This window comes from Naumovozyma castellii, chromosome 1 (genome assembly GCF_000237345.1).
Source record: "Naumovozyma castellii chromosome 1, complete genome".
Taxonomy (NCBI): Eukaryota; Fungi; Ascomycota; class Saccharomycetes; order Saccharomycetales; family Saccharomycetaceae; genus Naumovozyma; species Naumovozyma castellii.
In genome coordinates this window covers 2,885,284-2,909,455 of record NC_016491.1, presented here as the reverse complement: position 1 = coordinate 2,909,455, position 24,172 = coordinate 2,885,284, and the positions used below count along the sequence as shown (strand labels likewise).

Genomic DNA, 24,172 nt, shown 5'->3' with positions numbered 1-24,172 from the left:
TTTATGTATATATTACAGCATGTTCACACTACAGTAAAGTTAGTGAGTTTTTCCTTACTTGCTCAGCATCGACTGGAGTAGCGGCGACAGCAGCAGCTTCTTCTAGAGAATATTGGGCCCCCTTAGCGAATACTGGTGGCTCATTAGCGTCTGAGTTTTTCCTCGAGGCAGGAGGAGTCACTGGACTCAAGTTTGGGATGATGAATGGTTGAGAGTCCTGTTCTGGTTGCAGTAGGGGTAAGAACTTGATATTGTTGTTAGCTTGCATTGTTTGTTGTTTGTGTGTAGTAGTGTTTGTTGTATGAGTGAGTAGATAGCAAGAGATAGAAGAAAGGATGAGAGTAGAGTGAGAGTGTAGATGTAGATGTGAGATGTTGTGTGTTTATATAGATGTTAGCACAGAGGCCATTACGTATGTGCTGAGCCTATCGTCTTTATCCATCGATGTATCAGCATCACCATCCTCATCATCATCATCATCATCCATCGTGACCAAAAAAGATTCCTCTGTCGAAAGAGAGCAAGAAGATGACAAAGATGGAAGGGCGCAGACAAATGCTCAGAAACCGTCTGAGAGAAACGAGCGAGTGGATGACCCTCTTTGCACTTTTCTGAAATTCCATTCCGTTCCGTGTAACGTGACGTGGGATGCCCGTTTCTTCTCTCTCGGACAAACGGAACTTTACGTAATCGGTCTCTATTCCTTTCTCTATTATTCTATTATACTCTATTCTATTACAAATATTCTCTATTTAGCTATCGCAACGTGTACCCGATCATCGCTTGTGTCGCCTTGAGCGCCTCAAACTTCACTCGCGAATCGGAATGGTTCAACAATTCCATAATGACCACTTTCCCGTTCATCTTGTTCAATACATCCACACTCTCAGGTAGTAACTCAATCACGTGCGTAATATCATTCAACACCACTTGTAATATTAATTTGTTTTGTCTCGTGTTTAAATCTTCATGATCTGCACTGATTTCAATCAAGAGATTAACCAGCTTCTTAAACAATTTCCAACCATTCTCTTTGAATGAATCAATATTATCTGACCAAAATCCATTATCAATATGTGGTGGAGACCAACATAGTAATTTAGAATCTAATTCAGCCACATATTCATCAAATGATGTCAACTCTTGATATTCCTCCTCTAATAACTCCTTCAATGTAATAATATCTTCACGTAATTCTTCATCCGAGTACTTACGTTCACTTAACGATTGTAAAGTAGGAATACCATTACCTAACAAGATTAAATTCTTAATAATCGATTTATGACCCTTGACGTTTGTGGAACAACATTGTAATATGATGGAAATGGATAATCTGGAAATTTTCTCCTTAATGGTAATCTTAACCAATTTTAGTAAATTTAAAAAATCACTCAAATATTTATTGACAAATTCATTGGCCCATGTGGAATTAAATGTCATTAACCATATCAATAATAATGAATAATATTGAATTTGAATCCCTAAATTATTGGAACTCGTAGCAACAAGTCTAGGACTATGACCGTTATTATTACTACTACTATTATTATTATTCATCGAATTGGAATCATTGATGGCTCTCTTTAGGATAATAAACAAAACGGGCACGATATCTGCCTCGTGTGACCAAATAGTGGATCTATATTGTTTCACACCCATTAATTCTTGAATCAATCGAATACAAACATAACATGTATCAGTCCTTTCATACCCCTTCAAGATCCCCATGAAATCTTTATTCCCCAACAATTCATCCACCATCTTAATATTGGACACCTTCTTCTTCTCAATCAATTCAGGTTGAATCAATAAAGTCACTAAATTGAAAGCACTAATCAAAACAGTCTGCACATCCCCCACCAAAGAAACCTTAAACAAAGCATCCAATTGATCAGGGTTCTGCACAAAGAATTCAATCGTCCCATCACAAAACGATGCAGAACAGAACAATTCCACAAATAAATTCTGAACAGATTTCAAAATCTCAAATTTAGACTCACTATCATTCTCCATCGCATGTGCCATCAAATGAATCAAGGGCAGAACAACACTTTCATCAATGATTAAATTCTCAGCAACACCATCCGGAGCATTCTCCTTGATGAGGATTGTCTCCAGTTTCTTAGCAACGGAGGCATCCAATTCACTTATTTCACCTGAACGGGCAAGGGCATCCCAGGCAACCGTGCGCGAACGAATGGCTCCACGAATTTCATTGAAATGCGTACTATCTAGTAAGATTGTTGTGTTGTTGGTCTTAGCATCCATAGTCATGCCTGATTGCTTGATTGCTTGCTGGCTTGGATTAAATCGATTGTTGGTTGAACCTGTTGCAACTTTTTTGCAAGAAAGGAAGGTTGCAACAATTAAGGAATTATTCCGAAATTGAAATTTTAATGCATATTCGGGTAATCTATCTATCTTAACTACCAAATTAAGAAGCAAGATAAAGACAATATTTTAATTACTCATGAACTGTTTGGTTTGTTTATATTATAGAATTTACATAAAATAAATAAATGAATAAATAAATAACTTTAGTTTAGCTTGGAGGGGGGAGGAGGGACATTATTACATTATTAGACTAAATTTAAATTTTTTTAGTTTGCTTTTGCATTTATGAGGATTCTCTTTCGAATTCTTTGCTCATATCAGCGTTTTCAATGGCACCACAAACGGTTTCACACATGATACCAGTAACTAAATATGGATCAATGTTAGAAGCAGGTCTACGATCTTCAAAGTACCCGTAACCTTCCTTGGCGACAGATCTTGGAATTCTAATAGAAGCACCTCTGTTAGCAACACCTGATGAGAAGGCAGTCATGGAAGCTGTTTCATGTCTACCAGTCAATCTTTGTTCGTTATCAGCACCGTACAATTTAATATGTTCAGCGTGTCTCTTAGACAAAGCTTCAATGGCTTGTTCAATGTATTTCATACCACCTGGAGCTCTCATCTTCTTAGTGGAAACATTAGTATGACAACCAGCACCATTCCAGTCACCCTTCAATGGTTTTGGATGGAAAGAAATCTTAACACCGAATTCTTCAGCCACTCTATGTAGGAAATATCTAGCCATCCATAATTGATCACCCATTTCAATACCGGTACATGGACCGACTTGGAATTCCCATTGAGAAGGCATAACTTCAGCGTTAATACCGGATAATTCAATACCAGCATAAAGACAAGCTCTGTAATGAGCTTCAATGACATCTCTTGCGTACACTTTACCGGCACCGACACCACAGTAGTAAGGACCTTGTGGAGCTGGGAACCCACCCTTTGGCCATCCGTAAACGTCATCGTACATATCGAACAAAGTATATTCTTGTTCTAGACCGAACCAAATTTCTTCATCCTTGTGAGCGTTAAATAGTTTAGCGGCTTCATGTCTATGGTTGAACTTGTTTGGAGTACCGTCATTGTTGTAACAAGCGGCCAAGACAACAACGTTGTCACCTCTTCTGAAAGGATCTGGGTAGAAAGCAACAGGCTTCAAATAGATATCAGAATCGTAACCTGGAGCTTGGTTGGTGGAAGAACCATCAAAGTTCCATTCTGGTAGTTGATCCACAGAAGTGATCTTCTTCTTTAAAGTTCTACCCTTGGAACGCAAGTGGCCGGTACCGTCCACCCAGACGTATTCAGCGATTATAACACCTCTTTGATCTAGGTCTAGATATTTTTGTAAAATTTGAGTCTTTTCAATGCTAACGTCAGTCATTTCTGGTTATATTAATTGATGTGCTATTATTGTTGTTTTGTAATTTATCTTGAGGGACAAAAATCTATCTACCACTTGATGTATTTCCTTGGAGTGAGGGAGGGAGAATGCTTAATATAGTATTAATCTTCAAGTGAGTGAGTACAAAAAATAAAAAGGTGACAAGGAAAGAATATTCTAATGTCGATGCAAAATTTTCCAGTGCAGCGATGTTGTTATATATATACAAATAAGCATCGAATATCCATCTATCCGTCTAGCTGGCTAATAATAGAGCCATAGATGTCCGTGAGTCCATGGAGTAAAGTAGTAGTGCACATAGTTGTATGTTTGTTTGTTTGTTTACAGGGAAAGTTGTCATGAATTGCTTTTTGCGATAGCGATAGGGATATATCAGACGTTTTGAGCCACGTTTTCGGGTGGAAAATAGCGCAATGGCGGGTTGCCGGGCGGTTAGCCGTCACGAGCGTACACATTCGTCAGCGGTGATCGCGCCCTTTGAAAGGCGCCGGCTCTCTGTTTTCCGTTTCGGGAAATTGCCGCGTTAGCGCCGCACCCGCGCTCTTCAATGTGCGCGCCAGGGAAGTGTAAACAAAGAGTCAGTCACTCCCAGATTGCATGTATTCCATCGCATCGTACGGCTAGCTTGAATCATCTAGTCATTGTTTGTTTACTATCAGGGACAATAGTTGGAGGGAGATATGACAGGAGAGTCACCAACTTGCATAGCTGACTTCTCCATCTGTATGCTTACGTGCTCAATAAATCGGATCGGAGTACACCGTGTACATTGTTTACTTAGTTACGAATCTACGTACTCACTCGTCCGCTCTCTCCAATTCGTACTCTTGCTTCGAGTACCATTTTCCCAACTCCCACGACGGTAAGTTGGACATCGTCATCGCGCCCAACCATCCTTGAAACTTTCGGTCCATTACGTTCTGGTTGGCATACGTCGTCAATTTGTACTGTGGGAATCTGATAGATAACTCCTTCAGTATACGTTGTTCCATACCATCAATTAACGAACACGAACCAGTAATAACAACGTTACTTAATAGTTTAGAATATACCTGTTCAGGTTTGATCGTAGTGGCTCCTCCAGTCGCGTTCCCCTGTATGCTACCACTATTCCCAGATTTATGCATAGATGTCATAGAAGGTCCCATATTACCACCATCAATGCTGGTACCAATGGAACTTACAGTGGCCGCAGCCTTCTTGACAGACTTAGCTATAATTTCACCTAACCCATCTTCAATTAAGAAATTTTCTGATGCTAATTTCGGTTGAAACAAATATTCTGAAAGTTCATAACAATCTTCAGCTTCTAATGTAATCGTCTTATTTAATGGTTTCACCAAGAAATGTTTCTTTTGTCTCATCGGATTGTTATTCTTGATGGTATCAATCGCTGTCTTATTGGCCGCACTTGCTGCGGCAATGGCACTAGCATTCGACGTATCCTTCACCGTACTATTATATTGTTGTATCTCTTCATGTTGTTTAATATACATATCCGTTTGATCCTGGTAATATCTCTTCACATCCTGTAACGGCTTGTCTGTCACTTGTAACATCGTCGATTTAAACTCTTTAATCCATGTGTTAGCATCAAACCAAATATCCACGGAATCTTTCGTGTTTCCGGACTCCAGTTTCCCCTTCTCTTGCAAAATATTCACAATTTGGAAATCGAGAAAATCACCACCATATTTAGATTTCATAACAGCATGCTTAATAACTGTACCATCCACAATAGGCGTCACATTACAACCAGATGCTCCCAGATTAACCACTAATGATGAACTCTTACCCAAGGATAACGCTACGGCTAAAGGTTCAATGATAATTTGTAAAACGGGGACATTGAACGTTTCAAACGCCAGCTCAAAATATTTCTTCAGAATAATTTCATCCACATCCTTATTTGCGGAGGGGATCGTAATAACAAGAGGATATTCATCACTGTTACATTTCAAAACTTCGCGATAAATATATTCCCATTGCTCCTTCAACGCATCCCAATTGTATGGTAACCCATTACGATCAAAAATCGTGAACACTTCATAACGACCGGCATCATCGTTAGATCTAGAACTTGCAATGTCCAACAATTCAAAATTACCAAATATCTTCTTCTGTGTGGAATTATCTTGAATGTAAACAGTGGGAATCACGCATTGAGGGAGATCCACGTTGTTAAATCCAGCAAGGGTGGTATTCGTACCATTCTGTATCACTACGCACTTCTTCGAGTTATTATCTTCGGTCATTTCCGCTCTTTCTCTTGTCTCTCTGCCTTCACTTGTTCAATGATGTTGTTTGTTGTCGTTTGAACAAATTTCAATGTTTTCCCGAAACTATATCAAATCTTAGAGTAAGCGGCCGTTAAAGGCGATGAAAAATTTGCAACTTTCTGACATCTCGAGTCCCATAATACCAATTTTTCTTTTCCATTGAAACTCAATCTCATCTGAGGAAATTTAATAGTCTTCTTACTGTCGCTACACATACATTCTACTTCATATTCTTTTCCCCCTTCTCGAATGCTCAAGAGAGCTTCGCAATTATTCTTACCTAGACTCATTAATACTCGCCCCATATCGACAACGATAATCATGTCCGAAGCTAAGCAAGAACATCCAAAGCAACATTCTTCTCACAAAAAAAAGTCTAAACTACAAGTCTCATTGAAGACTCCAAAGGGGACCAAGGATTGGGCCGACTCTGATATGGTCATCAGAGAAGCCATCTTCAACACTCTTTCTTCCCTTTTCAAACGTCATGGGGGGGTCACCATCGACACGCCCGTTTTCGAACTACGTGAAATCCTAGCTGGGAAATACGGTGAAGATTCCAAATTAATCTATAATTTGGAGGATCAAGGTGGTGAATTGACCTCGTTACGTTACGATTTGACCGTGCCATTTGCTAGATTCGTCGCCATGAATAATATTCAAAATATTAAAAGATACCATATCGCTAAAGTTTATAGAAGAGATCAACCAGCTATGACCAAGGGGAGAATGAGAGAATTCTACCAATGTGATTTTGACGTGGCGGGTACTTATGAATCCATGGTCCCTGATGCGGAATGTTTATCCGTCGCTGTGGAAGGTTTGACTGCTCTTGGTATTAAGGACTTCAAGATTAAATTGAATCATAGAAAAATTTTGGACGGGATCTTCCAAATTTCTGGTGTTAAGGATGAAGATGTGAGAAAGATTTCATCTGCAGTTGATAAATTGGATAAATCTCCATGGGATGTCGTTAAGAAGGAAATTACTGAAGAAAAGGGTCAATCTGAAGAAACTGCCAATAAGATTGGTGAATACGTCAAGTTGAACGGTTCCTTAAAGGAAGTTCATGCCATTTTATCTCAAGATGAAAAAATAACTGGCAATGACTTGGCCAAACAAGGTTTGGATGATATTGCTACTTTGTTACAATACACAAGCGCATTCGGTATCGATGAGTACATCTCCTTTGATCTATCATTAGCAAGAGGTCTTGACTATTACACCGGTTTAATTTACGAAGTTGTTACAGCCGCCTCTGCTCCTCCAGAAAATGCCACTGAATTGAAAAAGAAGGCCAAGGATAAAGATGAAGACGCCTCTGAGTATGTTGGTGTCGGATCCATCGCTGCAGGTGGTCGTTACGATAATTTGGTCAACATGTTTGCTGAAGCATCAGGGAAGAAATCTGTGAAGATTCCATGTGTTGGTATTTCCTTCGGTGTGGAAAGACTATTTTCCATTATTAAGCAAAGAACTGAATTGACTGCTGCAGTTAAACCAACAGCTACTCAAGTTTTCGTTATGGCATTTGGTGGTGGTAAAGATTGGGCCGGTTACTTACCAGAAAGAATGCAAGTTACTAAGGGATTATGGAACGCTGGTATTGAAGCAGAATATGTATATAAGGCTAAGGCTAACCCTAGAAAACAATTTGACGCTGCTGAAAAGGCCGGTTGTCCATTGGCTGTTATTCTAGGTAAGGAAGAATACCTAGAAGGTAAATTACGTGTAAAGAGATTAGGTCCAGAATTTGCTGATGATGATGGTGAACTTATCGACAAGAAAGATCTTATTGATGTGGTCAAGACTAAGTTATCAGAAATTCATGAGGATGGTATTAACGAGGTTGCTCGTTTATTGAGAGGCTTGTAAGATACACAACTAACTCTAAACATAATTGATTTTAATGACTGCATTCTAAGAACTAGATCAACCGCAAGATATGTATAATTACTAAAAAGAATAAATATATAAACGTTTTTTTCTCAAGGTAATAGATTAATACATAGAATTCATGAACAGTAATGAGGTCCATGTTTTGTTGAGTCATAATGACTTTCTAATCAAGATTCAGTGACCGGGTTAAATAAACGGTAATATTTTCTTGTTTATGTTCTTCACCTCAGAGTATCTTTATTTACATTTGTCTGCCTTAGTTTGAAAATGAGAGAAACAGCCTGCTTGAGTCAATGTAGTTAGGCTTGCCTGTTTTTTCTAACTTCCTTTCCCTATTTTCATCCTTGGCTATTTTCAAATATTTGGTTCTGTTAAGTATGTGGGATGTGTCTGGCCTTCAAAATTTTTCCCTGCGGCCAATTCTCCGATGAGACGTCAAATAAGAAGGACTAGTGTTGGGATTTTGACAATTATTAATTAAAGGGCAACCGAAAAAAACCAGCATGAATCTTAATGTCAAATCCATTTAACTTTAATGTTTCAACGACAAAAGTTTATGGACAGTTATAAAGTCAATTTTTTAGTAGTGTTACATTATTTCTATATGCAATATTCAGTGAAATCTGCTGAATAATTATGGATATTTTCGCTTTGATTTCCTGCCCCGTCGGGCACCCTTATAGATTCGAACAGGGCGGGGTGAAGATAATCCCATGGGATGATTATTATCAGTAGAGCTCGTCTTTTTTCTCAATACCCTTTTCATATTGGCACCCTTGAATGCTAATAGTTGAGATTGTGAAGGGTTTTCTGTTTGGGCACCTGTAGTTGAGAAAACTCTTCGCCTTCTTCCCTTATCACTACGCTTGTATGTTTGTGATTGAGGTTTCAATGAACTCTGTGCTTGATCTGTAAAATTTGAGTTTTCCTTTCGAGTTGATCTCATTCCTCTACGAGTATCTCCGTTATTCTTATGAGGTTCTGAAAGAGTATATGCCTGGTTGTTAATATCTGAGCCTATCTTTGGCTTTGGTCGCCTTCCTCTACGAGCACCTGTATATGTTTGGGTTTGGGATTCAACTGCATCAATATTGATCTTCCTGCCAGGTTTTCTACCTCTAAGAGTAGGTTTTGTTATCTGTTTTGGGGACTGCAAATGTGAAGCAGCAGTTCCTCTTTGTATTGGGGTCTTAGTGCGATGGCGCATCTTGCCTTCGTCTTTGCTTCCTCGAAGAGTTGATAGCCGTAGCTTAGATGTTTCTTGGCCAACTTCTGATGAGTCCAAAATCTCACCCCTCTTGTAGGTCTCAATAATATGTTTCTTTGGTGGTCTTCCCCTCCTTCTTTTCGGTGGAACATGTGTCTGCTCTATTTCTTGTTGAAAGTTGTCCTTATGCTCATCGGTACCCTCCACAGAGAGAATATTACTCAGAGTATTTTCATCAGATTCCTCCAAGTTCTCAACATCACTTAATTGCTCTCTTTCCATTATCACAGGACCTTTCCATGGTCGAATTTCTGTTTTCAAAATGTCATCAGTTATTATAAAATCTTCATTTAATAACATTTTTATGTCTACTGCTTCAACTTTTTCAAAGATGACAGTTAAATGGTCTTTTAGTTTACTTGAACTTACTCGCAGTGCTCTATTGCTTGAATCATCATCTTCAATTGATTGAAAAAAGGTAAGCATCGATTCCTTCATAGTTTTCAGATCTGGAAAAGTATTATTCTCAAATTTATCTATTAAGTTAATTCCCCTTTCAGTTGTATTTAGTCTCTTGAAGCTTTTATAAAACTCCGTCTCAGTTATTGGGTCTATTATTGTAATCTTCATAAATGCTTTCTCCGGATCTTGTAAAATGGATTTGATTTCATGCTTAGAGTTTTCAATCTGAATCGAAGCATCTGTCCTTTTTGAAACTAACCCACCTAGTACTTTGACTCTTTGTAAATCGTTTAACAGTATTTTTATAAATTTTGTTCGTTCATCAATTTCCTTTGAGGTTAAAGAATTTAATTGCGTGATTACAGGTTTATTAATTAAAGGCATCCCTTTTTTGAACTCTCGTTTCATCGACCAATATTTGCAAAAATTATTGGAGAGTATGGTAGATTCCTGAATATTAAATAATCGAAGGATTTTGTCTATTATGTTTGCAAATTTTTGAGGTGCAATGGGTGTACCGATAGTGGTTGTCCAGTTTCGCTCATTTATCGGTGTTGGATGATGTGTAATTGAATTCTGTGCGGATTCATCTGAATACGAGTTCTTCTTATTATTAAAGAATCTTCTTGCTTTCAATATTCCTTGTGCAGGATTATTATGGTCTATAGGAGAATGTTTATCACAGAAACTATGTAATTTGTTTCCTAGATGGACTTGATTTGACGCAACGGCACCAACAGTTAAATCTTTATCCCATTTAAGATATAATCCTGCACGTCTGGCACACGTAACATGATAGGCGACAAAGCAGTTTCTATGAGTACATTGAATACATGCACCCATCTTCCTCTTACAAATATAGCAGACTAATTTCCATCGGGATTTTGATATGTTTGCTACACCTTCAATAGGTTCCATATAATGTAAATTGGCGAAATATAATTCTGGTATCCAAAGGGCGCATATACTGTGAATCCAAACTCCAGTGTCGGTTTGTTTAAATGCACCTGTGTCACTCGGACAGACTAAACAATTAATTTTGTAATTGGTAGCTAAATGACATCTTCTACACAGCCAAGGACCAACCGGAATGAAGACAATACCATAACATTCTTGATGGACGGCAATGTCGCAGCCCTCGCAAAATACGATGGCATTGGTATCATCACTTTCTGTTCCATAACATATGGCACAAGGTTGATCTGTAGAGACACATGTACCATCGTCTGAGCCATACAATTCGTATTGCAATCTAGTAGTGATGGTGCTGTTTGGATCAGTGTAGGATAATCTTGGAATATGTGACTCTAAGTGGAACCATTCTGTTTCGAGGACAGATATTATCAGTTCAAAGAGCTCGTGCGATATTTTTAATTGACTTTTCAAAAGATATGTTTCGTTCAAAAATTGTCTGTACAATTCATCCTGTTCATCCATATCATACTCCGGTCGAATATTTTTCAAATTTGATGAGATCCGTCGTAATGAGGCCAAGGTCTTCAATTGTTCTTCCAGGAACGGCCTTTTACATTGCTGGTATTTGGTTATATAAGGACTTTTTTCTCCAGAAAACTGTTCATTAGGATCTTTTATCTTCTTATGATGGTAAGACGGTTGTAAAAGTATAGGTATATCAGAAGAGTTGCGTCCTTTCATCGAATCCAGTCTGTTGATGGGTATGGAGCATTTGTGAAACTCAGCAGTTTTACCAGCACTTTGAAGTGGTTCTACTGTAATATGCCCGTCATATATCAGTTGCTTAACATGTTGTTTCCTCACAGGTGTTGGTTCTATGAGATCATCAGTGATTGATTCATTTGTTATTATTATAGGAAGTGACACATCCTCTTTCAGATCTGGGTAGAAGTCGTTGAAATGTTTCTCCTCTCTCAATTTCAGTCCCTCATTGTTAGATCTACTGGTATCCATTGACATTAGGGACCTTGAGAGTTAGATTGTTCACTTTGGGTCCACTTAAGGTTTCGAACGATGGCCATTGTTTATTTTTCTATTAGTTCAAATTCATTACCAAAAAAGTTCCACGCGCCCTGAAAAAATAAACACCAAAATAAATTCGAATATATAATACTGACTTACATTATATATGTATAGGCATTTGTATGTATACGACTGATATGCAATTTATATGCGAAAGCTAGCATTCACGATCACAGTCAGAGACTGCACATTCATAGCTTGGAGGTGCCTCCTTCTTTACCGCGATTTGGTAACCTTGTTTAAATGGGTTGGAGGATGCAAAATGATCTGTTTGGGGATGTGGAGAGGGTGATGCTGCTAATAATCCATCTAAATTATTAAACCATTCACCATCTTCTGGTATCACACTTGATGCGGCACTATTTTCATTTGAATATGATGAAATTTCTGAACTTACATCTACTGATAGGGGTGACGTCGACATAGGTAATGGAGTAGATAAAATGTTGTTGTTGCTTTTGTTGTTGTTAATCACATTAGCATTGGAAGGACCTGATAATGAATTTAACCGCGATAGATTTAAGAGTTGAATAGATGATAATTCGTCCCTTGTGTTCCTCGAGTCTATAGATGGTGAATAATTGCTTAGCATAGGGGATGCGGGTACTGAAATGGCTTCCTCAAAAGTTGGAGGTGAGAAGACACTTGTACTATCAGATGTTGCCATATCGTAGGTGGGTAGTTCAATATTCCCCATATTACATAGATCAGAAACGAGTATGATTGGCGTATCTAATACCACTTCAAAATGTCTTAATTCTCCTGATTTACTATCAGTCCTTGGTTTACTCACTCTCATCATTATCTCCAACTTATGGGTACAAACAATGTTATTACAATGACCACTATCCAAATATAATCCACGCTTAGCTTGAGATAACATTGTGTCGCATTCAACGGGAACACTAGCGTTTGTATGAAATGAAGTCTTGTGAAATCTTGGATCAATAACCTTTTTGGCCGTATCCTTATTAGTCTTGGTAGTGGTGGTGGTGGTGGAAGGTGAACTTTGAGGTTCTTTATTTTTGCCCCCTGTTAAAAATGACATAAAACTGTTACCACGTCCACGATTATTAGCAGAATCATTTGTATTCTTTGTTGTTTTCTCAGGATTTGATATGGTTGTATAATGTTCTACGCCAAAAGGAGGAATATCCTTTGCTGCATTCTTATCCACTGTAGAATATTTGGGGAACGATAATGTTGAATTAATAGTAATTGGCTCTGTAATACCCACTTTTCTTTCCATTGTGCTTGAGTTCTTAGTATAACTTTCCATCACTGTGTTATAAGATAGCAAATTATCATTCACTGTGTTTCTTACAATTTCTTCTCTCAAAGCTCTTGCACCTATTTCTCTTGTTCTAATTTCTAATAGGGGTAAATTTCTTTCCTTCTTACTCTTCCCATTAAATTCATTGTAAAATGGATTGCTTGGATCACTACTTAATGGGTCTAATTGGTTGAAACTATGATTCAAATCTTTTGAGTAAAAATTGACATCTTCCACAATAGATACTCTAATTCTCTTTACTGAAACGTTCTTGACTAATGGTACCAGTTTAATCTTAATGGGTAATTCACCATTTAATGGGACATATTTCTGAGTAAACGAAATTTCATAGCTCAATGAATTTGCCCAAACTTTATTGATATAGATTGGTTTATTCTTTGTTGAAAATGAAGCTGAAGGTGGTGCTCTCACAATATTTAATGGTAACTCTGTACTAATAATTTCTCCATGATCGTTATCGAATTTGTTTGTCTTGTCTTTACTCTTGTCTTCTTCTTTGTCTTTATTATTCTTGGTGGAAATACGACGACGCTCTGATGTACCTGAATAAATGGAAGATTGTGGTTCCGTTGTGCTAGCATATGATAAACTACGGAATCTATTCTTGATGTTATTGAACACAGTTGCATTATCTGAGTTAGATAAGGAAGATGAAGATGAAGATGAAGTTATGAAATCTCCCTTGAAGATTGATTCATTTTCAATACTATTTACATCATCAGAACTTGTTATTTTCTTAATGATCGGCTTGGATTCCGTTATCTTTTTCTCCTTGGAATGAGATTTATTATGAGTTGGTGTCAATTTTGTCACGAGACGAAGCATGTAGTCTATTCTAGCTGATGGTAAATATATGGATTCAGGAATATCCTCTACGAATAATATTGGTAATATAAAGACGTAATCACCCGCGGGTAAGAATTGATCATTTGTCGTTGGTGAATTCATACTCTTTAAATCACTAAAATCCATATCTATGGATTCCTTATCGTTATTGTTAGTTGCCCCCGTTTCAGATTGTAATAATTTTTTAATTAGTGAATCTTGTAAATCATTCTTATCATTTATGTATTTTTTATCCTTCTGATGGAAATTCCTATACATTTTCCTATTGGATTCCAACAACTGATCATCATTAATAATAACGTTATCTACTGAAGTGGCATGTAATGGTATGAATAAGTTGAAATTTTTTCTCAAATTGATGTCCCATTTAATGGACCCATTCTTGTAAATTTCTTCATTCTTAACGTTTTCTGGTGGTACTTTATTATTCCAAAAAATTCTCAAATCAGATGATAATTCAATGATAATGTTTGATAAGTTGACATTTGTGGAACCATCCAAAGATATGATGACAGCGATATTATGTGGTGTCATTGTATGATCCATATGGAAGTGTTGCATTTGCATATTGGTGTTTGTTGGTAGGGTGGATGGATAACTACGATGTCTCGTGTGAGCATGAGAAGCAGGTGGTAATTGTAAAGTTGATTCTGTACTATTATTGGGTAAAGAATGTTGTCTTGCACCTTCTGTGGCGGACCATAATGGGTATAATGACAAGTCATTATTTTCGTCATCCAATTCTGAAGGTGATGCAGAGAAGTTTGATGTTAAATCGGCTGTATCATGGAACGATGCGTCATTCTCTAGAGCGTACATTTCCTCATCGTTCAAATCATCATTGGAATGACGATTTCTGCGACTATGATGTGAAGAACGACGTGGATGTGTTCTTGGTGGTGAATGATGGTATCTGTATGCCTTACATGTGGGTAAGAAGATTGTTTCACCACTTGATGCTATGGAAATTTGTAATGGATCCTTCTTGTTATCGTAAATTTTCTTTAAATTTAAAAACCCTCTTTCATTTAAGAAATTTTGTAAGAAATGTTGAGAGAATTTCTTGGAATTTGTCGTAATGGAATATGATGAGAATGAAGATCTCAAAGATGCATATTGATGATGGAATTGATACTGAATATTTTTAGGTATTAAATTTGTTGTCTTTTTCAAAGTAGATTCAGAATGAGCGGAAGAAGAAGGTGCATTCGCACCGGAGGGAGGAATGTTATATGAAGAAGATGAAGACGACAATGAATAAGACGATGCAGATGATTGAGATGGAATTAATTGTCTTAATGACGTGGTGGAAGAAGATTTATTTCTTGAGAAACTATCTCTGTACAAGTTTCTATTCTGTTGTTGCCTTAGTCCGATGACATTGGATGAGACGGTATTTCTTCGTAGTGATGAATTTGCCAAGGAATTGGAGGCAGAGACAGAAACTGGATGAATATATGAAAATGAATTTTGGTTAATACTATTACTTGCACTTGAATTTGATGTACTTGAATGATGAGTATTTTGAGAATAATCATGAGAATAAACGTAATTATTACCCTCCATGGTGGACGAGCTATTATTGTTAATTGGCTCATTGGTCGATATAATAATGGAAGGCGGCGGGTTTATACTCAAAGTCTTGGGCACATGCGAATGAGGAGATGCCGAAGACGAGTCCGATAATATGGAGGAAAGAGCACTCTTTATGGTTGATGATCTTCTTCTTCTATTGTTAGCGGATCTATCGTTATCTCTTAGCATTGTTGTTGTATACGTATTCTCCGTATTGTTCTTCACCATTTCGTTAGCAGTGGGGAAGAATTGCACGTTAGCGGGCTCAGTCTCGGGTAAGATTACCACTTGATCTTGATCCTGCATTTGTTGTTGTTGTTGTTGTTTATGCTGTTGTAGTTGGTTGGTATTGTTTACGGTTAATGGCATAAGTGTATGAAATAATGAATATGTATATGTAGAGTAATTGAGGGATGCCGTTCTTTATATTTGAGGTGGTGCGGGTCGGAATTGTATTGACCCTTAGATGTGTAGCTGGATTAGATTGGAGGGATCGGAAGACTGTCGAGATGGTAGCGATGCAGTATCGAGGGCCGGTTCCTCATCTACGGAAGAAGCAGTGTGTTCAAGGAGGTATGCAGTGGTCCCTATTGCCTTGCTGTGATGGGATGGATCAATGAATCAATGGCCAATGGTGCAAGATGGGTAATGGAATATCACGACATGTTCTGCAAAGTCGCGGGGCCGTGTTTTCCGTGGGCTGTTTGACATCCGAAGAGAGCCGAGCGAGCCGGGCGAGCCCCGGCCGAGGGGGCTGCGGGCCTTTCTGGGGCGCCACACTTTGGGCTCAGGGGCGGCTTTTTGAGGGCTTGGTAGTTAGGGCTTGGGTGCCAGGGTTCGTTAGGGTTTGGTGTGTCTGTTACCCGGTTTGTGGTTTTGGGAATTTGAAACTTTTTGACATTATATTGAAGATACATACATCAAGACAACTGACGAAAGCCACGGCAATTACCATTAACACAAACTAACAACGATATGGGCTCCTCCTCCTTGAAGAAGTTTATAAAGGATGTCAGAGCCGCAAAGACTTTGGCTGATGAAAGATCCATCATCTCCAAGCAATCCGCCAAGATTAGAACAAAACTAAGAGACGACCATCTCTCACATTCCAAGAGAAGATCAAACATCGAGAAATTGCTGTACTTGTACATTCTCGGCGAGAAAACCCATTTCGGACAAGTGGACTGTATTAATCTCATTGCGTCCGATGATTTCATCGATAAGAGACTCGGATATTTAGCATCCATGTTACTCTTGGACGAATCAGAGGATTTGTTGACTTTATTGACTAATATCTTGAGTAATGATTTGCAGCATCCAAATAAATATATCGTTGCCCTCGCATTGAACGCATTGGGTTCATTGACTTCAAATGAATTGGCAAGAGATTTATTCCCCAATGTACTTCAAGTTATACAAAATCCAAATTTTAAAAATGAACCATTTATATTGAAAAAATCTTTCCAATGTTTAGCTAAATTGATAATGAAGGATTATTCATTATTGGAAATTCTAGATATTAAAATCGTGGAAGATGTCTTGTTCCCAAAATCTTTCTCCAACGGCAACAAGATTGATAATGGATTATTATTAAGTATTTGCAGAATTATACAATCCATCTTATTAACCATTGACCAAAAGGAACAAGAGGATTTATCCACTGAGGATAATGAGGAAATTTTATTCCGTGAAAAAGTGCACAATTTATTGATCGTGGGAATTGCACCCTTTATACCAATGTTTTTCGAAAGATTATTGGATTTAAATTCTAAAAATTTAGATTCCAATTATGACGTTCAAGGTATCTCTGATCCATTTTTACAATGTGATTTGATTTACACTTTAACTTTATTATTCAAATTTCAATCAAGATTTAATGAAATTTCCATGTATAATGATAAATTCATTAATTTATTAATTCAAATCGCTAATAATACCGATTCTACAAAGAACCCAGGTAAGACAATCTTGTATCAAACAACAAAGACTATCTTCCTTTTAAACCAATACAACTTTGATGATGATCAAATTAAACCATTGACCACTTTAGGAATTAATACTTTGGCCAATTTCTTAAAAGTGAAAGATAATAACATTAAATATGTCGCCTTAAACACTCTTTTAAAAGTGATACCACAGGATCCAATAGCGGTTCAAAGACATAAGAAATTCATTCTAAATTGTTTAAATGATCATGATATCTCCATAAAGATGAGATCCCTTGAATTAACATTCGCCATATTGAATAATGAAAATTTAAGAGAATTAACTAATGAACTATTAATTTTTTTGGAAAAGATTAATAAGAATCAAAATTCAAATTTCAACGATGATTTCGAAAATTTAATTGTCTTTATCGTCGATAATTTAATCTTATCATTTAATTTATTTTCATCAAATAATGGTACAGAGGAGGATGATCAAATGTGGAAATTGAAAATTTTAATCAAAGTTTTGAAATTAGTGGGCAATTTTATCAACTCAACGGAAAAGATTAATGATATATTAATTAACTTTAACAATACCAAAAATATAGATGCTAAATTTGAAATCATCTCAAAGATGTTATCAGTATCATTGAATATAAATGGTAATGGCAATGATGATGATAATGATACCACTAATAACAAGGATGAAAATTTAGCTTGGAACTTAATTTCAGTATGGTGTATTGGTGAATATGCAGATTTCGTCTTGATTAATCCAGTGACAAACACAAAACTTGTTAACGAAATATCATTGACCAAATATTTAATTCAAATGGATAATGATTTCAAGATGAATTGTCCCAAACTAATTCATTATGTATTAACTGCAGCATTAAAGTTATCAGTAAAGATTAATGATAAGAAATCCATTGAATCATTAAGAAAGTTAATATTATCTCACACAAAGGATTCAAACCTACTCATTCAAATGAAGGCAGTGCAATACGATTTGATATTCAATCAACCAGCTACAACAAAGAAAATTTTGTTAGATTCAATGCCTAACTTTGAAAGAAATAGCGAAAAGGAAAAATCCGCTATAACTGAAAAGAAAACTGAGAAAAAACCATCAAATGATTTATTACTAGAATTGTTAAATATTGATGAAGATGCCACTCCAATTCCAAAGGAAAACCCAAAAAATTTACTGGCTGAAATCTTATCTCAAACGGCAACGACAACCATGACAAACACATCATCAACGACAAATTCAGTACCAGAAATATCATTACCGTCAACCGCTATAAGCATCCATAAGGGCCAGTACATTGAAGTATTTTCCGATATAATACCCAATAATATACAACCAAATTCTATTCAAATTGAATTATACTTCAAACCATCAATAACAATAAGTGATTTGAAACCATTATGTGCAGTGACGAAGACTCAAAAATTAACCTTGGGCCAATTATATCCCTTATCAAATACTATTCCTATGGGATCTATCTCCAAACAAAATTTAAAGATTACTGGGTCAGGCAAGTTAAAATTACGAGTTAAATTAAATTTTGAAAAAGATGATGATAAGATGGAAATAAATGATCAATTTGACCATAAATTTGATCAGGTTTTATAGTTATAGCTACAGATAATAGTTAGATAGAAAAATCAACGAATATAATTACTTTAATTAAAAAAAAAAAGTAAATATAAGCAAAAAACAGGAAATGATCAATGCTTGGCAAACCCAGTAGCTTTCTTACCTTTAGATTCGCTGGCTTCATCCACAGCAGATCTAATATCGTGCTTCTTTGCTGTGGCAGCTGTACCTCTCATACCTGCTCTACCAAAAATGTATTTGTCTGTCAATGGACCAACAAAACTAGTGTAGATTAACTTAGCACCTCCTGTGGCTGGTAAGGAAATGTAAATTAAAAAGATTGTCTTCAAAAACCAATAAAAGGGGATCACATAAATAATGGCAGCGGACCAAAATTCAATGACACTCAAAAACCCAAAGATTATCCAGTAAGTCAATAACTGGGTATCATCCTCTGGACTTGGGGTTCTTAAGGCAATTAAGGACAAATAGGTAGGGATAACGAATCCGGCAAAGTTGGACATGATTTCACCAATACCACCAACATTGATAAAGATTAACAATAGGTATGCAAATGATCCACCAACAACAATGTATGACTTAGGTAAGTGCAGTTGTTGCTCAAGTTTTTGTAAGATTCTGTTATTGGAAAGTTTCTATTCAATGGCAAGTTTGTTAGTAATGTAAGTCATTATTTATTCAATTGAATCTTGATAATGATGGCGGAGGGTGAACATACAAAGTCAATCTGCTTCAATTGGGCTTGGAAACTAGATGAAAAATCAGACATTCTTCTATCGGTATAATTCGTTTTATTTGGTTAGTTTGATGCGGGTATTAGTATAGATAGGTCGTTTATCAGAAATCTTCTTCCTTTCATAGTTATATATCCCTTTGAAAATCAAAAAAAAAATGATTCAATTAATTCAGTATAGTAAGCTCCCCAATAAACATTTTTATAAAATATAAGCGGATTTAGCTCAGTTGGGAGAGCGCCAGACTGAAGAAAAAACTTCGGTCACACAATTTGTAATCTGGAGGTCCTGTGTTCGATCCACAGAATTCGCAAGTTTTTTTTTTCCCATTTACCTAAATTTCTTTATGTTCTTCTTTTCTAACACAATTCAATTCTAAGGTGACTAAGACTTAGTCCTAAATATTCATTTTTATGAATTAAAAAAGACTTTTATATTTTATTTATTTCCATGTTCAATATTTTTATTATCAGATTCTTATTAAATTAAATAAAATTTGGACTGGAGAAGAAAAATAATAAATAAAAAAATATTTAAGATCGTATTGCACAAAGATAACTTATAAAACAATATATTAGAATAGAAAGAATAAAATTAAATTATTAAAAGTTCAGAAAGTCATACAAATGATTATTTTTTATTTTTAGAAAATGAATTTATTTTAAACGAGATGGTGAAAAAGAAATCTCCTTGATAGTTGCGCCTTTGACATCTTCATCTTCGTCATAAGTACCTTGAACTGTTAGTAAAACATATCTAGCTGCATTCCATTCAGTGTCATTGGATGAATCTCCTAATTGAATATTACTATAGTCAATTACAAACTCAGTTTTATTACTTGGAAGGATTTCAATCAAAGATTTATCATAAATTTCCTTGTAATAAGGTTCACTTGGTTCAACAGGATAGTTTTCCAACACAGTAATAAAGTCTTCACCCAATATTCCCAACTTTGGAAATTTTTTAAAGATATCGTTGATATCATCATCTTTCCAATCTAAAATTTCTTGCAATGCTTCACTTGTTGAGTTAGATTGAGGAATAGGAATATTATTTTCAGCTAATAACTTGAAAACATCCTCTTCATATTCTTCCGTACTATGAGAATGTTCCAGAATTACAGTAACATTGTTGAAAATATCTGTCAATTTATCAGAATGTGGTAAAATTGCTACTGAAATGTTCTTCGCCGGCCTTTGACCCCATAAAATCATACCTTTAGTGATAACTTCCCTGTTATCCTTTCCTAAATCAATTAACAGTCTTGCTATGGAACTCTTTTCAGCTGGTTGCCAATGTGTATAATTATTACCATCTAAAGCAGAGAATGCCACATCACCAGGGACACCAGCCGTTAAGTTTGTAATTTGTTTATTTTCTGCAATGTTGTTTTCAATATTCAATTCTGGCTTATATAATGGAAGTGTTAATTCTTCACCTGGACTTAAAGTATAATAAGTGCCAAACAAATCGCTCTTGATATCTTCTTCAGTTGAAGGCTTATCAAGTTGATCACGTTTCTCCAAAGTTTCCTTCTTCTCACGAGTAAATAAATCAATATCACGATCATGTATCAATCCCCTATTGGGTACCTTGATAGTAATGGGTAAGTCACCTTTTTTGTGGACAATAGTGCCATTGTGATCGTTAATAATAATATCCAAGACTTGGCCCATATATTTAAAATTCCTAATAGCAATGCCACCTGGTAATAGAGGTAGTTCAATTGGATTAAATCTCAATAAACGCTGCATTTTTTTAGTTGGTTGATCCACTTCGTAAGAATACCTAATACCTGTAAGTCCAAATAATATACTTTGTAAAAATCCCCCATTAGCTGTCAAAAATGGGAAAGCTGGTTGTGTAAGTCCGTTAGTGAGAAAATTATCATCGGATTGTTCGCTGAATTGGGCAAAAGGTGCTCTTAAGTATGGTAAAACGGATTTATACAAATAACTTTGTGACGAGGAACCGTGATTTAGTAAACCTGCAGCAGCTGCAACAAAGACAGGGTATGTCATGGCTGGACCAGACGCTGATTGTCTTTCAGAATAATAATAAAGATCTTTAATCGCATTATTCAAAATTGATTCATCATTAATATAACCTAATGGGTAAACCATCAATGTGACATCTGCTTGTTTAATTTCGATTGAACTATTCATTCCCGAATATTCCAAAGTAATGTTCGATTTAGATCTTGGAATATAAATGTTATGAGAAATTTCCATCCATTTGGGATCAACATATTCTTCCAGATGGTTACCAATATCATTTGCCCATTTCAGTAACGTCTTGATACCAGCGTTTGTAAAAGCACCATTGTTGATATGATCCGCAAACTCGTCTGGATCTGTCAAGTTGTAAGTTTCATATTGGCCCAAGGTTGCATTATATTTAACATAGGCAGTAAAAAATTCAGCAGCATCCTTAACAATAGGCCAAGTTGTGTATCTTAAATATTCATCATCAATACCATCACCCCCATTCATATAAATCGACAAGGATGCCATCGCAATATCCACATTTATATGGTATTCATAATCTACACATGGCCCAGCCGAAGTACAATTTGCATATCTACCTGAAGTCCATGGATAGACTGCACCGGGATAACCATATTGTTTGGCATTGGCCTTAGCCTGGGAATGGGTAGCATTTCTGTAATTATTCATATTTTTAGCAATTTGTGGAAAGAAGGGTAATAATGCAGGCTGAACCCAAAGATCAGCATCCCAGAAAACCATACCACCATATGAATCCGAAGATAAACCTGGAACACTAACTGGCAAACCTCTATCTTCAGAGACGTTATATGTTCTTGTATTAGCCAATAACTGATATAAAGATGACCTTGCTGTCATTTCTAATAGACTATCAGACGGAATTTCAATAAAAGCATCATTATAAAGAGTGTACCAAGCTTGTTTATGACTCGATAATAATACATCATAGTTTCCTTTACTATTCATTGATACAAGTTTGGCAGCCTCAAGGGTGGATATTTTAGAGCGCTCATTATCATTAAATTCTGTGGACATAACACCAGTATATTTATGAATAGTCACCTTCGAATTTTCTCTTGTTAATAATACATGACCGACTTTAGATACTGTGCCATCGTCATCATTAATATCAGCTGTAGTAAAATTGACAGACCCTTTATTCTCCAATTCCATAGTACATGTTGAGTAAATAGCAGCATTAGAATAAGGAACATTCTTTGGTTGAACAACCATAAAGATACCATCATCATCTGCACCTAAATCTTTCAATACAGTTCTATGAGAAGTATTAAAATCTAGTACATCCCACACGTCTAAATCCACAGATTCGAATTCCTCCGGTAAATTATCAACATTCAAGGAAATTTCTAAGGAGACCATACCTAATGGATAAATCTTACGATGTGCCCAGATATCACTTTTAACATGTAACATATTATCAATCCAATCCAAATCGGTCGTAACAATTCCGTCCTTCATGGATAAATTTTGACTATAATTAATGACATCAATATTTTCTACTTCTAAAGGATTAAACCAAACAGTACCATTGTCCAACGAAAATTGTAAGTTTGTCCATTGTGGAATTGATGAAATCACAGTATTGTACCCATTTTCATCTAATTCAGGGAAATTAGTTGAGTTTAGTTTTGGTTCCAAACAATAGAAATCAGACACAAAAGCACCAGCATATCTTCTATTTCTTAATGGCCAGCCATTATTTAAAGCACCAGGTGCATCTGTAAACAAATTAAGAGTGTCTAAAGCGTAACCAAAACCAATATTTGGAATTCTAGAACCGATGTACCCATTAGCAACATAAGGTTGTCTTGAATAAACATTATCGGAGAATAATGTAGTACCAAGAATCATATTTTCATCATCATAATAAGCAGTATCAAAATCAGACATTAATTCATAAAGTTTCTTGGATGACTTTCTTGTCTGCGAGTTATACTCTAATGAGTGTCCCTTTTCATCAATCGGAGAAATAACACCTTGCTGATAATAATTTGTGTTTGAAACATTAGCCAGATCAAATTGAGGCGGTGTATAATCGGATGCCTTCGAGAATATAGAAAAACTTGATGGCGCAACAACTGCGATTAAGGCTATTATTGCGGAAATCATTATTAAAAATAGTATAATGGTTAATACTTTTATTTTCTTGCTCTTTTTATCGAAAAGTGGCTCTTTTTTTGGAATATTAATACTATTATTATAATTATTAGGTGGCGGTGAATTTTCAATCGAGTCTGTGTTTGTTAGGGGATATGATTCGATATCAGAAGATGTACTATTAGAAGGTCCCAAAGCTGGAATAAATGAAGGTCGTTGGAAAGAAAATAATTTTGAAAGAAAAGACATGTTTTTATACCAAAATGGGGATTGTATCAATTTTATTGTGTTGAGAATAATTGTCGAAGCTTGCCTATACTATAACTGTCGGAATTTTTTTAAGCTAAAAAGGTAAAATAGGTGGAAAAGGTCCAAATGGTCAAAAGTCAGCCGTTTTCCAAAAATTAAATAAAGAAGCAAATTCTCCGATATCCTTTCACAAACTGTTGAA

At 36.1% G+C, this 24,172-nt stretch overlaps 9 protein-coding genes and 1 non-coding gene across 10 annotated transcripts; 3 read left to right on the top strand and 7 right to left on the bottom strand.

The window, feature by feature from the left end:
• Window positions 1–756: 756 nt before the first annotated feature.
• VMA13 (H(+)-transporting V1 sector ATPase subunit H) lies at window positions 757–2,274 on the bottom strand (the record flags this gene model as incomplete). The annotated part of the gene is made up of 1 exon (XM_003674363.1): window positions 757–2,274. The coding sequence occupies one exon, from the start codon at window positions 2,272–2,274 to the stop codon at window positions 757–759; it is 1,518 nt and encodes a 505-aa protein (XP_003674411.1).
• A 343-nt stretch (window positions 2,275–2,617) lies between these two features.
• Window positions 2,618–3,730, bottom strand: GLN1 (glutamate--ammonia ligase; the record flags this gene model as incomplete). Its single annotated transcript, XM_003674362.1, has 1 exon — window positions 2,618–3,730. One exon carries the CDS (start codon window positions 3,728–3,730, stop codon window positions 2,618–2,620), a length of 1,113 nt encoding a protein of 370 aa, XP_003674410.1.
• An 818-nt stretch (window positions 3,731–4,548) lies between these two features.
• ARP7 (Arp7p) lies at window positions 4,549–6,006 on the bottom strand (the record flags this gene model as incomplete). The annotated part of the gene is made up of 1 exon (XM_003674361.1): window positions 4,549–6,006. The coding sequence occupies one exon, from the start codon at window positions 6,004–6,006 to the stop codon at window positions 4,549–4,551; it is 1,458 nt and encodes a 485-aa protein (XP_003674409.1).
• Window positions 6,007–6,279: 273 nt separating this feature from the next.
• On the top strand, window positions 6,280–7,905 carry HTS1 (histidine--tRNA ligase; the record flags this gene model as incomplete). The annotated part of the gene is made up of 1 exon (XM_003674360.1): window positions 6,280–7,905. The coding sequence occupies one exon, from the start codon at window positions 6,280–6,282 to the stop codon at window positions 7,903–7,905; it is 1,626 nt and encodes a 541-aa protein (XP_003674408.1).
• A 658-nt stretch (window positions 7,906–8,563) lies between these two features.
• Window positions 8,564–11,533, bottom strand: NTO1 (Nto1p; the record flags this gene model as incomplete). Its single annotated transcript, XM_003674359.1, has 1 exon — window positions 8,564–11,533. The coding sequence occupies one exon, from the start codon at window positions 11,531–11,533 to the stop codon at window positions 8,564–8,566; it is 2,970 nt and encodes a 989-aa protein (XP_003674407.1).
• Window positions 11,534–11,753: 220 nt separating this feature from the next.
• CSR2 (Csr2p) lies at window positions 11,754–15,680 on the bottom strand (the record flags this gene model as incomplete). Its single annotated transcript, XM_003674358.1, has 1 exon — window positions 11,754–15,680. One exon carries the CDS (start codon window positions 15,678–15,680, stop codon window positions 11,754–11,756), a length of 3,927 nt encoding a protein of 1,308 aa, XP_003674406.1.
• A 606-nt stretch (window positions 15,681–16,286) lies between these two features.
• Window positions 16,287–18,878, top strand: APL4 (AP-1 complex subunit gamma; the record flags this gene model as incomplete). The annotated part of the gene is made up of 1 exon (XM_003674357.1): window positions 16,287–18,878. One exon carries the CDS (start codon window positions 16,287–16,289, stop codon window positions 18,876–18,878), a length of 2,592 nt encoding a protein of 863 aa, XP_003674405.1.
• A 95-nt stretch (window positions 18,879–18,973) lies between these two features.
• Window positions 18,974–19,632, bottom strand: YOP1 (Yop1p; the record flags this gene model as incomplete). The annotated part of the gene is made up of 2 exons (XM_003674356.1): window positions 18,974–19,498; window positions 19,582–19,632. The coding sequence occupies 2 exons, from the start codon at window positions 19,630–19,632 to the stop codon at window positions 18,974–18,976; spliced, it is 576 nt and encodes a 191-aa protein (XP_003674404.1).
• A 216-nt stretch (window positions 19,633–19,848) lies between these two features.
• Window positions 19,849–19,910, top strand: NCAS0Atrna7F. The gene is given in 2 exon segments: window positions 19,849–19,910; window positions 19,874–19,910. It is a non-coding gene; the product is annotated as a tRNA-Phe (tRNA).
• A 343-nt stretch (window positions 19,911–20,253) lies between these two features.
• ATH1 (alpha,alpha-trehalase ATH1) lies at window positions 20,254–23,970 on the bottom strand (the record flags this gene model as incomplete). The annotated part of the gene is made up of 1 exon (XM_003674355.1): window positions 20,254–23,970. One exon carries the CDS (start codon window positions 23,968–23,970, stop codon window positions 20,254–20,256), a length of 3,717 nt encoding a protein of 1,238 aa, XP_003674403.1.
• Between the last annotated feature and the right edge of the window lie 202 nt (window positions 23,971–24,172).